General features: G+C 43.3%; 1 protein-coding gene across 4 annotated transcripts in view; it reads right to left on the reverse strand.

The window, feature by feature from the left end:
• Positions 1-12,540, reverse strand: part of GINS1 (GINS complex subunit 1) — a 64,672-nt gene that overhangs the window by 1,931 nt on the left and 50,201 nt on the right. Inside the window, exons 5-6 of one of the 4 annotated variants that reach the window (XM_029594498.1) lie at positions 10,201-10,275; positions 4,645-4,780 (exon numbers count right to left, since the gene is read on the reverse strand). The exons of 1 other annotated variant lie outside the window; for it this stretch is intronic. In XM_029594498.1, the coding sequence (XP_029450358.1) occupies positions 4,664-4,780; positions 10,201-10,275 (192 nt within the window). In that variant the 3' untranslated portion in view covers positions 4,645-4,663. Of the gene's footprint in view, positions 1-4,644; positions 4,781-10,200; positions 10,276-12,540 lie in introns of those variants that run through there. 2 more of the 4 variants (XM_029594495.1, XM_029594496.1) reach the window with 2 other exon arrangements.

Consider the following 12,540-nt stretch of genomic DNA (forward strand, 5'->3'; position numbering starts at 1 on the left):
CCCCTTTGAAATTTTTCACTGTTTTTTGTTATATAAATATATATTATATAAATATCAATAAATACACACACAAAAATATTAAATTATATCCTGCATTTTTCTGACAGAAGGGAGTCAAAGCAGCTTGCAACATGAAAATCATACATCAATAACATAAAAAATACATGAAATACAATACTCACGCAAATGACACAACAAATGCATATCTCCACCCCTTTCTCTTAAGGAAGAGTAGGGGAAAAAATTAACTATAACTTGCCCAGTGCTCCCAAAGGCAACAAGACATTTCAGCTGAAGGGATAATCCAATGAAAGCAGTCTATTCCTCCTCTAGCAGCACCTCTAAGCTTAACAGGTTAGTTCCTTTGCACCCTCTCTCTTCCAGTTTTAGAATCTCAATTGTGGAATCAGAATTGTAACCTTGGGCCCCTGCAATGGTCAGGTTTCCTCTTTACTGAACTTCTTGAAGATCAAACCTCAATCCATCTTGCTTAAACCAGATTAAAGTACCTGATGTGACCCTGGAGGAGCTTATTCCAGGAGGGCGAATTTCTTCAGTCATGATTGTCCTCTTGTTTAACGCTCATTGAGAACACAGATTTCACAGCAGGGTCATTCATATTTTCTCTCCCCCCCCCCCCTTTCATAGTATTGGGTGAAATCTCATCTTTCTTGAATATAACATCAAGCTTGACAATTGAATAACCCCATATCAAGATGATGTGAATCTCCTTAATGATCTTTTGTACAGCTCCTGCTGTTCTTCCAGAATGTGACTCAACCAACTTCCAAGAAGTAAGCAGTGACACCACAGAACATGACTGATACCAGATTAGTCATATCGAGCAGCACTGTCTGAATTTTCAAGAAAGCTCATCACCCAGTAAAAAAAATATTGCTAGCTGCAATTTTTATAAGTTACCATAAAGGCTGGGATAACTGCACAGAGCGCCAGTCACACTCTTAAATACGGTGGTAACCTGCAAGGAGTGGCAGTTGCTGGGAGGGAAGCTTGCTGGGCAGACTGGATGGACTATTTGGTCTTTTTCTTCCATCATTACTATGTTAGAAACCAGGGTAGACATTTCTCTTCCAATTTCCCCATCTGAATTCTACCATACTATAGTTACATACAGTATTTTTCTGCTAGAAAGACATGCTGGCGCTCAGATGCAGAGGCATCCTTAGAGGGGCAACTGGAGTGAATGATGTGGGCCCTGTTACTTAAAAGATTCTGCCTCAAAACTGCAAGAGCTTAATCCCTTCTCTCCCTCCTGTCGGCATGAAAATCATACATCAATAACAATCTTATCTGTTGGTACGTATTCTGCTGCTATCATAGCATGGGAAAAGTAGCAGTGGAGGGAAGAGATGGAGAAAAGCACTGAGGAGCGGATGTAATAAAGTGCACCCAGCCTAATGCACAGGCTAACCAGCCATTGGATGTGCGTTTTGGATGCAATAAGGGGACTAGTGGGTCCAAAATGCACACCCAAACAGCTGAGTAGCTGATAGCGCTCAATTCCAGGTAGATGAGGCTAAATTCCAGGTAGATGAGGCTATTAGCTATTACCTCCTGATGCAGTAAATCCACAAGCACCCAACACACATTTTTTTAACACGGCAAATTTAATTCCAGCCCCGGAGCTGGCGTTAAGTTATATCGCGAGTCAAGAATTTCTGGACGCACAATATACACGCTTCAGGCCGATTTTGTCCCTTGCTATTGTGTGTGTATATCAACTGAGGTGGGATAAAATGGACACTCCTACTGAGCACCCGATGCAGTTGTAGGCGCTCATGTATTTGAGCGCAAGGGATGCACATTTTCTCCCTAGCATGTCCTCTTTCACATAGCAGCTCATTTTAATATAACACTGGGTGCCCGGGAGAGATGGCTGAGCGCATGTTAGGAAAACAGGTGCTCAATATGAGTGCCCACTTTACTGCACATCTTACCGCATCAGACTGTGAGGGAGGGGGGAGAAAAAAATGCAGCAAGTGAGAGGGAGAGGAGAGAGAAAACAAAAGCATCAAGTGTAGTAGGAAGGGAAAGAGGAAAGCATTAAACGGGGGGCAGGGTGAGGAAAGCATACTGGTGCAGGTGAGGGGTGAGAGGTGCACCACTGGTTTTCCCCTCCCCCACGAGCGTCTCTTCCTCTTTCTCCTCTCCATCCCCTCCTCCTCTTGTGCTTTTCTCTTTCCCCTATAACCACTCAGGCCTTTCTCCCCAAACCCCTTCAACACATACACATTGTTGCCCTCCTCTCTTCCCTATCCATCCCCTATGTATTTTTTTTCTCTGTCTGCAATCCCTTACCAGACAACTGGTGCATCTGCTCCTACCACCCTACCCCCACACAGGTAAACAGGACAGCAGCCAGCACTTTGTGCCCGCTGCTGCCTCCTCTGCACATAATGGGCCCCACCAGAAGCGGCAGCAGCGGGCAAGAATGTTGCTCTTATGAGAGGCAAGAGAGGAGAGGGGAGAATTACACCAAGACTGAGCTCTGCAGCTGGATGCTACAGGGGCATGACAGTACCAATTTGTGGCATGGAATAAAAAGCACTGGTACAAAGTATCAGCCTTACACACACACACACAAACTATCTATATATGCATACACATACATTTACCTTACACAAATTTGAAAATATGTTCTACATGGACTATACATTATGCCTAAGAAAACCTTGTAATGATTTTAGTACCATGCACTGTGAACTAATTTTCCAGAAGAAGAATGAGCTTATTACATCATTCCTGCTGCTTTCCCCTCCATTAGTACACAGTAACCATCCTTTTTCTTTCACCTCGCACAAAGGAATCCTGATCCTGGGCCAAGTCTTTTTAAATCTTGCAAGGTTTTTATTCAGACAGGATTGTCATTTATTCTCTGCATAGCTATTAAAAGCTTGTAAGCAATACCCTCTCTAAAATGCAACAATGAAGTTACTAGGCGATACATTTAAAACTAATAAGAGAAAATATTTTTTTTTACTCAATGCATAATTAAGTTCTGGAATTCATTGCCAGAGAATGTGGTGAAAGCTATTATGTGTAAATACATTTTAAAAAAAAAAGGTTTGGACAAGTTCCTGGAGGAAAAGTCATTATTAAAGTGGAGTTGCAGAAATCCAGAGCTTATCCCTGGGATAAGCACCATGTCATTTAACTACCCCTTGGGATGCCAGGTAATTGTGACCAGGATTGGTCACAGTTGGATACTGGGCTTGATGGACCTTTAAAAAGCTACTTGACTGCCACAGAAAGACCAAGCCTAGTGCTGAAGGCTGGAGCTTAAACAGAAACACAGCCAGAGTGTTGAACATGGCTATAGGAGACACTAGCAACTATGTTACCAACTGCTGGATTTCATTTCTATCTCCTAGGACCAGTTATTTTTAAACCCATCTTCTTTTCATATCGTAAACTATAATCAATTCACTTCCAATGTGTGTGATGTGAAAACAGTGATAAAGTCAGCTGAAATTTTTTGTATGCAATACTGTGGTATATCACAACGTATGTGCCACATCTTGACAAATTCATCCAGTAAAGTGCTGTAACAATCTAATGGTAATCCTTTGATACCTACAGGATCTGGGGATGTATCAATATTAACTTTAATGCATATAACCAGGATGAAGATGTTGACATATGGCACTAAGAGATTAAACTTTTGTTACTCCAATAATTCTGCATTAGATTTGGGTTTCTAAAGAAAGCAAGTTTGCTTAACTCTAGACAGGGTTCACCGTAAACAGCAGGATGAATTGGCCATTACATGTGGGTGACAACATCCAAGGGCACAGACATGGACCCAGCTCTCAAAGCTCAATAAAGATTTTGCTGAGCATACGCAGGAGTTCCCGCATGCAGCTCGTGAGCCTCTTCCAGAGCACAAGCTTTAGCTAAGTAGTCGACTCTCCAGAGAAGTGGGTGGGTATCAGGAATGGCTAATTCATCCTGCTGTCTATAGAGAACCAGGCTTATAGAAACTTGCTTTCTCCACTGATAAGCAGGCATGAATTAGCCCTTATATGTGGGGATTCTCAAACTGAGGGTGGCAATGTGGAAATACTTACTCCACAGAATAGAGACCAATATGTAAACACAGTTCTATTGCATTTATCAGATCATACTAATTATGCAGTTTTACCAGCAGATCCAGGGCCGTCTCCACAACAACAAACTTCAGATATAGTAGATGAGAAACGTATTCAGGGTTTCCTCACTACTAAAGAAACTAATTTCCTAATTATGGATTTTCCAAAACTTCCCACTACATAGAAACATAGAAATGACGGCAGAAGAAGACCGAATGGCCCATCCAGTCTGCCCAGCAAGCTATGCACTTTATCCTTTTTTTTTTTTTTATCTTTTTCTATCACCCACCTGTTACTATTGGCTTCCAGTACCCTCCAGCCCTAATTCCCCTCCACCCCACCACCAATGTAGAGAGCAGCGCTGGATCTGCATCCAAGTGAACATCCAGCTCAATTACGGGTAGCAACCACTGCAACAAGCAGGCCACACCCCTGCCCCATACTCTTACCCACTCCTGTTTTTTTTTTTTTTGGAGATGGCAGCCCTCCATCCTTCCGTTCCGTGAATGTGGAACACCAACCACTGGCATCCCGCTCCATGAATGCCTCTGTGGCTATTGCCGCTCCGTGCAGTGATTTGCTGCCTTTTTATTCACGTCCTCTAGACTTGATGGACCCACATAGCATTGTTTAAAAGGCGAGAGGGTTTTGCTGAGTTCCAGTCTGAATCGCTGCAAATGAACACGTTGACATATGAACACACTGAAGTAAGTTTCTTTACTCCTTTTCAATTTCTGATAAAGCTTCAACAAGTCTTACTTTATGTACTCATTTTTACAGATGCATTTCTGAGCCCTTTGAAGAAGGACTTCTGTCTGAAACACAGACCCGAGTTGGGAATTGATGGTGATAATGGGCATCGGCAGCGACAATTACAGCATTGATTTGAGATGACACGCAGCACTTACATTCTTTGGAAGAGCATTGGTTAAACCGCTATGACCTTTCAGATAAGTTTCAAGACAACACGATGTGTTTATTGTCTGTCAATTTTTGATTTAGCATGTTGACTTTGTAACCAAGAGAATATTGTTTTTTATTTGCATACAAAAAAATGTAAAAATAATTGCACATTGATACATCAGGCTAAGTGGAATATATTCACTATCTGAATGATTTTGGTGAGACTTTTCCATCTTCTAAATGACCTATGAATATAAATAAGACAGAGCAGTAAAGTGTTTTCATTATCGATGATGCCTGTTATGACGGTCATTTCTCAAATGTAAGCTTCTCTTAAGTTTTGTGGTATTTTAGAGGCAAGGTGGTTTATTTTTCTCATTAATACTTACTCAAAGACAACTTGGTTCCACCGATGTAGAGTGGGCTACTGTGTGACCAGGCTGTGCAGAACTTCTTGTTCGAAGTTACTGTCACCTTGGGTCAGGCTGTCCAGACAGTAGTGAGATGTGAAGTGTGCACAGATGACCACATAGTAGCTTTGAAAATGACTTGCAGTTGCCCCAAAATGAGCCAATGAAGTCACCGTGGATCTTGCTTGATGGGCCTTGACAAAGTCTGTAATCTGTAAGACAGCCAGCGCATAACAGTCTACTAGCCAACCAGATAGAGTTTGTTTGGTAACTGCCATCCCAACTTATAAAGGAGCAAAGGACATGAATAGTTGAGAAGCTTGATGCTGAGCATTGAGTCCTCTTTCAGGTAATATGCCAAGGCTCTCTTGCAGTCCAAGGAGCGAAGAGTTATTCACTTCTATGCACATAAGGTCTTGGAAACAATACAGGCAGCATAGTAGCTTGATTAATGTGAAAAACTTTCGGTATGAACTTTCAGTAGAAACTTAATGTGAGTCTGTCAAGTCTACCAACTTGAAAGGAATTTTCATGACTTCAGGTAGGACTATATTGAAGTCTTAAGGGACTGGAGATTTATTGACTAGAGATTTGGAATGACACAGTCCTTTCATGAATTTTGACACAAAGGGTGGAGAGATTGAAGCCCCCTCCCACCTGTTAATAAACCACAATGACATCAAGATGAATTTTGACTGAAGAAGAGCTAAGGCCTGAGGATGAGAGGCAGAATAAGAACTGAAGCAAGTCTCTTGGGCCACAGAAGGGAGCTAGGTGGCTGGATCTAGTCTAAGAAGAGAACCATTTGAATCCATAAGATCTTTTGGTTGAAGATTTGCTGGTAGAAATCTGAATATCCTCCACTCTCTTTGAAGGTGCAAGGAGGAGACTACTGCACGTTCAATATCCACTCTGTGAAGGTAGATTTGGATCGAAGAGTCTGATTCCTTCTGGAACAATGAGAGTCAGAGATGTTCCCAAGGGAATCCTTGGCTGCATTATGGATACATTTGCCATGGGAGGCTGGCCCCACTAGGATTATCCTTGCCTTGTCCCAAAGGATTTTCTGCACAGCCCTGGCAATTAGAGGAATTGGCCCAATGTTCCAGTCTAGCACAAAAACGTTGGAAGCTGACCTCTAGCTGCTTGGATGCATGAAGCAGAAACTCTCAACCTTTCCGCTGTCTATTGAAGCAGTGAATAGGCAAGTGTTTCGCATTTCCTTGATCTAGGGACAACCTGTGTGGAATCAGCACTCTGATGAGGCAGTCTGTCGACGTGTTCTGGATTCTCAGAAGATAGGTTGCTTGGAGATGGAGAATGTTAAATAACTTTAGCTTGCAACACTTGTCTATGTCAAACATTGGGAACTGTTTAGAATTGATGTGCTACAATTTTTTATATGCATTTGAAAAATTAAGAAAAACGGATACTTTTGGTGACCTCTATGATCCGTATGGGTGAATCAAGTGGTCTAGGATACTTCTCTTGTGTGTTTGAGAACTCTTGTACATACTCTCAGCTTGCTGACACCCATATAGTCACATAAATTTGGTGATGTTAAGATCGCCTGATTAGACATTAGTAGTTCTGTCCTTTGTTTGGAAATGATCATTAGTGTTGGGACAGAACGTTTGACTTGTTTTTTTTGTCTTGTGGAATGTGTAATGACAGACCCACTTTTAGAATTCATTTCATCCTCCACCATAACACGCTCATTCTAGGAGTCACTGAGCTTTGATGGGAAAATAGCATATAGAACTTATCCCACTGATGGCCCTATTCAGTATGGCATTTTTTACATCCCCCTACAGGTCCAGAATAGCTCTTAATCTTCCCAGTTTCTTGGGAATCAAGAAATATCTGGAATAGAAACCCTGGCCACACTCGTTTGATTGCCTTCTGCTGAAGGAGCGACTCCTCTTCCAGTTGTGAAGATTGAGCAGAGTCTGAACTGAAGGTTGCGATCCACTGGGTCAAAGAACAGCGAGGAAAGTGCAAGCAGTAGCAATATGCCACAATTCTCAGGACCCATTGGTCCTTGATGATGCAGAGCCATTCTGGGACAAAGAATTGAACTTTTTCCCTCACTGTAGGAGGCGAGTCTCAAAGTCAACAAAAACTAGTGCCTGGCTTAGGCTTTCTGCAGCTGAATCTTGGGCTGTCACTTTTACCTCCAATGACCTTGGATGGGCAGCTTTTATTGTTGAAGATCAGAAGGAGCTTGATGATGCTGAAATGAACTGAACAGATGCCTCTGTAAGAATAGTTGCTTGTAGGAGAAAAACTGGTATAGGTCAGGAGCTAGTTAGTCCCCTGACACAGCTGATAATCAGTGCTACTGTCTCCTGAACATTGTCATTGAATAAATTGACTCCTGTGAAAGATATGTCTATAAGTTGTTCATGCATGTTCTCTCGGCTGCCACTTGCTTGCAACCATTTGAGCTGCCAGTGTCAGCTTTGTAAACAGAATGGATGAGACTTTTCTTAAATTCTTCCATGTCTTCCACTGCTCAAAAGGCTTCCTGTTCAGAATTTGTCAGGGACTTTAGCTATTCCACACATTTGCAGAGGTACTGCATGATGCAGAGATGATGAGCCACAATCCGTGCATTCAGCATGATCACCAAAAAAACATTTTTCTCCAAATATGTCCAATGCGTTTTCTTCCTTCCTAGGAGATATGTTGATGATCATGAGTGTGTTTAATGTTTCAGTGCTGACTTCACTACTTCATGGTGTAGAAGTTACCTGGGGAAGTCTGTTCTTCAGAAGCTTGTGCACCTGGTTAGCTGCAGAATCTGCTGGAGGCTGAAGAAGCTGAAAAAGGCTGAAGACCTCAGTCCTTGGGTCCTTTTCCTTCCTGACACTGATAGACAACACCTCAACCATCTTATCCAAGAAACTTGGAGTAGCAGAGAGCCTCCAGTATGCTAGGGCAAGTTTGGCAGGGGAATCCTGACCATAGGGAAACACTAAGCTGTGACATCGAAAAGGATGAGAGCGATCGATGAAGAAATATCTGGCAAGGACTGAGAATGAGCAAAGTCCACTTCATCCCCTTCCAACTCATGAGGGTATTCTCCTGAAGGAGAAACCACTACCTCATGGTGAGGACTTGCTCCCAACTCTGGAAGCTCTTGATGGGAGGAACGCATTTGGCATGGAACCTTGTGCAGGAAGATCTCCTCCATCTTGTACAGGAAAGGTTCTAATTTCTCTCTCCATGGCTTACGGAGGCAAAGAAACTCTCCACTAGCGCCAACAGCTTGTACCCCCCCATGTTTGTGGAAACCTCCATGCAAGAGTTGGAGGAGAGACATACTCTTCATTAACCCATATTTGTTCATCATCACTAAATGCAATTTGTACCGCTATGGAGAGACTCTGCGCAATAGCTGTGACTGGCTCAGAAGTGCTCCATGCCGGTTACGATGACACTCCCTATCGAATGATGTTTTGGACTATGGATGGCACCTGTTGAAACTCCTGTTGTGACTTGGCCTCAGTGGCAGGGCTACGGGATTTATGCACCAACATTCTGTACTCCGATTGTGTTCTGGCATGCGGGATCCAGTGGGACAACTGTGTCTTACAGTGCAAGCTTTGTGGTGCTAATGGCACTCGGTCTGGGAAGAATATATGACTCAGTGCCAATGGGAATTTTCCGTGCCATGCAGGGTAATGGGACTTGTGCCAACAAGGTTATTTCCCACCCTGGCATAGATGAAATGCCCTCCCTGGCAGATCTGTGTTAAACACCTCTTTGGCTCCAAGTAGCCTCCTGTGGCACTGTAGGCTTCGTCAACCCCTGACCTAAGGCAGATCCAAGAACCAGAATCATGGGGGCAGAAGGAGCTCTCCTGTGCTTGGATGGATTGAAAAGGAAAAGATTCCTTATTGACTTGCTATTTCAAAAGTCCAAAGATGCCTCACTCCTAGACGAGGAGTGGTGCTGCTGCCTTGCTTCAAGCTGTTGCTTCAAGCTCTTATCTGCTGGAACCTTCCTTAGGGCTTCCAACTTCTAGGTGCAGCACTGCTGCACCTTGGGAGACATCCGACCATGGCTGTAGCAGTTGGAGGAGTTATAGTCTAGGCACAGGCATAGATAATAAATTGCATGATTGTCATCCAGTATCCACAGATGCAGGCCTTGAAGCCACAGACCATGGATTTATTGACCTTGGACTTTTCCCATACTCATCTTTACTTTTTTATTTTAAAAGAACTTAAAAATTCTGTTTGAGGGGCTGCTAAGGCGAGTGGCAAAATTTTGGAAAATGCAACCAGGCAAAGAAGAAGGTACAAGACCAAAATTTAAGACAGAGAGAGAGACTGGCATTCATCTGTGCAGTAGCTCAGATGAGGAAAATCTGAGGGGCTCATGAGGCAGAGTGCACATACGGTAACTCATGCCCATGCTCAAAGTCTTTACTGAGCTCTGAAAGCTGGGTTCATTTTGGCGCCACTGGATGATGTCACCCAGATGTAATGGTTAATTCATGCTTGCATGTTAATGGCAACTCTTGTTTACAAAACATGCCCCTACAGCTAAGCACAAATACAATGCAGTGCATTCTTCCAGTCTTCCTAGACCACTTACACTGTGTCCTGATATAAACAAATCAATTTTATTGGACTGATAAACAGTTCTTCTCTGATGAAATGGTAATGAGCTGAAGCATGCTTTCATATGCTGCAATAAAAAAAACAATTACAGAAGGGTTCCACTTCTAAAATTCTGCCTTTTCTGAGGCTGTGATCATTTGTGGTTACCTGGCTGTTTTTCTTCAAAAGAATCGTAGTACCATCATCAATCTCAAATTCACCATAATCTTGTAAACACCGCACCTAAAAACGGAGGAAAAAATGTTTGCAACTGAGTGGCTCAGTGTTTATAGGCAAGACTCCCAGTTTGCTGAGATTCCACAACTATGACAATTGCTGCAGAATCACAGTAAATTGATGCCTGCATTCTACTCACACATTGTGTCCTGCCCACTGTTGCAGTTTGTGTCACAACTGCTCCTCTCAACACCTGCTGCCACTGCTGTTCCATAAACCCCTCCACCACCTGCCATAGCTCCTCGCCAGTCATACAACCATAGCTGCTACTCTCACTTTGCGCCAACTTCTGCCTGTCTCTTCCTTTTCTGATCATGTGGCTTTTCTTTTCTAGGACATACAATGCCAGCAGTAACTGTGCTCTCAGACTTACTATAAGAACAAAGAGTTAGTGCCAACACAATTTGGCTTGAAGTAAACACAGCCACATAAGTGAAAAAGGCAGATGAATAGAGAGAATAGGTAACATGAGATGAACTGTGCTAGAAGGCAGTGAAGAGAGATAATTGGAGGAGAAGAAGAGTAAGAGGAGAAAATGGAGGGCGGGGTGAAGCTAGTGGTGAGGAATGGGGAGATACCAGATGATGGCGAGAAGGAGAGGTGGGAAAGTTGAAGAGTATAAAATAATTTAAAGGAAAGGACAAGAGTCTGGAGGAAAAAAAATATAAGAAAAAGGAAGACAGAGAAGATAAAAAAGTAAAAGGAAATAGAAAAGAGCATGAAAAGGAATAGAAAATATCCAAACACCCACACCAAGGTTAGAAAACTACTTTACATATGTATCGATATTGAAAATAAAGAAAGTTTGCTTACTATACAATGTTTTCCGTAGATAGGAAGAATTAGCCCTGATCTGTGGGTGATATCATTTGGCAGCAACAAATGGGCTTTTCTCTCCTAGGGGGTTATTTTCTAAAGGTTTATCATGTGTGTTAAGGAACGATAGGATGTAAACGACCGGGAGGGGAGAAGTTGGGGCGGGGAGGGGGAGGAGTCAGCTGCGGCACTATTGCCGTCGATAATGTGAGGAACATTCTCGCCGGCAGTAGCGTGGCAAATAGCACCACCTTTTACGGTGGCGCTATTTGTGTGAAAGGCAATGCGGCCAGCAAAATCGCACCGCTGCGGTGCGAATGGCTGTATCCTTTAACAGGCCCACCCCCCCTTCACCCCCCCGCCCCCTTTTTCGCGGGATTCATCATTCTGTGACACAAATACCCTGCTGAGGTGATCTGCCAGTGTATTGGAGATCTCAGGAAGATAGGTGGCCTGGAGGATGGGGTTCAGTTCTTGGTTGCCCAATTCTAAATCTTCAGTGCTTCCTGGCAGAGAGGCCATGAGCTTCTGCCTCTTTATATGCTGATAAATAGCATTGCAACTTCGTTGTTGGTTTGAATCAAGATGCTCCTTCCCTGAAGAAAGTGTGCAAATGTTACCTTTATCTCTAGTAGATTGATCTGAAAACAGTTCTCCTTGAATGATCGGGTGCCTTGGTTTGAAAGGATCCTGTGTGGGCACACCCCATCCTTTGAAGGAGGCATTCATTGCTAGTGTTCCTTGATGGGGGGGGGGTGTGCACAGAAAAGCTCCTTTCTGGAGAACGTGGGGTGTAACCACCAACACAACTCTTGTTTCATGTCCCCAGAGATCTGCACCAGAGTTGACAGAGGCTGAGTTAACTGATCCCACTGAGAACGAAGACCCCATTGAAGGTAACGAGTATGAAAGCAGATCAGTGGAACCACATGGATGGCTGCTGCCATGTGTCCTAATACTGCCAAGAGTGCTCTGGATGATGACTGTGGAGAGGATAGTAGCTTGTGAATAATCAATTTCACGGTGGTTGCTTATTCTGAGAGCAGAAACACTCTCTTGCAGTGAGTCTATCCAAGCCCCGATGAGGCACTAGGCAACTTTTTGAAGTTGGCTAAAAAACATAAGAGCTGTGGCAGACAAGTAATCTTGTACAGGGAGTGAAGTTCTTTGTCCCAAAAGCTCACCGTGATTATTTAGTCGTTCAAGTAGAGGAAAACTCATACTCCTTGGTGATGCAGATGTGCCACTACCACTGTGAGGCATTTCGTAATGACTCTTGGAGCTTCCAGCAGGCCAAACAGCAGTACCTTATATTGACAGTAGGAATATTCCACCTTGAAACGAAGGTAGCACCAATGGGAAGGATGGTTGGGCATGTAAGCATATGCATCCTTTGGGTCTAGGGCACATATCCATTCACCCTTCTCTTTGAAAGGAAGAATTGTGCTGAGGGAA

The sequence above is a fragment of the Rhinatrema bivittatum genome, chromosome 3 (genome assembly GCF_901001135.1).
Source record: "Rhinatrema bivittatum chromosome 3, aRhiBiv1.1, whole genome shotgun sequence".
In the NCBI taxonomy this organism is placed as follows: Eukaryota; Metazoa; Chordata; class Amphibia; order Gymnophiona; family Rhinatrematidae; genus Rhinatrema; species Rhinatrema bivittatum.